At 51.3% G+C, this 876-nt stretch overlaps 1 protein-coding gene across 1 annotated transcript; it reads right to left on the minus strand.

Annotated features, from left to right (window-relative positions):
- Positions 1-427: 427 nt before the first annotated feature.
- On the minus strand, positions 428-874 carry TM35_000641290 (uncharacterized protein; the record flags this gene model as incomplete). The annotated part of the gene is made up of 1 exon (XM_029031070.1): positions 428-874. A coding segment is annotated over one exon (447 nt), but the record flags the coding sequence as incomplete, so codon positions are not given.
- Between the last annotated feature and the right edge of the window lie 2 nt (positions 875-876).

Here is an 876-nt window from a genome sequence, read left to right on the forward strand (position 1 = left end):
CTGCTTCAGTTACACTGTTCGTGCTTGAAGAAGACGATTGTTCCGTAGCATCATTGGGTCCACTTTGACTCGTTTGATCCGGAGACTCAGAGGAGACAGTATTAGTATTAGCAGACGGTGTGGTCGCCGAGAGTTCACTCACTTTTGCAGTAGATTCTTCTGCTGCTGCACCTTCACCGGCATTCTGTGGGCTGGTAATTGTTGCTGTTGTTGTTACGCTGGGAGCAGGCACATCTTGTGCGGGAGTAGATATTTCGGTAGAAGAAGAAGCCTCACGTTCAGAGTGAGAGACAGATGGGTTATTTGCCGTACTTGAAGTCTCAACATGATTACTTTCTTTAAGGAGGTCATCTCTAGGTTGTTCATTTTGCCCTTCCGTATGCAATTGAACACCACCTGTTGTATTTGCATGATTGCCTCCTGTGTGTTATTCCGCACCTTCGCCATCCTTCTGTGCCATAGACTCCCGTCCAGTGCCTGCAGGTGCGCTTGGTCCTAATTCCGATTCTGTTTTTCTTTCTTGATCTCCCAGAACTTCCTGCCCATGATTATCGTTTCCACTACCACCACCTGACTGACGTGAAACGGTACCACTTCCAGAAGGAACCTCGTAGTATCCACCAAAAAAAGAACCATTAAAAACAGCCATCACCGCCTTTGGTTGTCCAGCAGCAACAGTAGTAGCAATGGTGGTTGTTGTTGCTCTTCTTGCGGTATGCTGGCGGCAGAGGTCTGCGTACTTCCCACATGCAGACACACGGCTGCCCGCACCGCATGTAAGCCACTCGCTCTCAGCAGCGGGGCGTACACGCAGCGCACCGCCGGCCCCGCACGACACCTCCACAGCCCCACGGGATACACCACGGCCACTGGGAC

This window comes from Trypanosoma theileri (assembly GCF_002087225.1).
Source record: "Trypanosoma theileri isolate Edinburgh chromosome Unknown TM35_Tth_64_V1, whole genome shotgun sequence".
NCBI classification, from domain to species: Eukaryota; Euglenozoa; class Kinetoplastea; order Trypanosomatida; family Trypanosomatidae; genus Trypanosoma; species Trypanosoma theileri.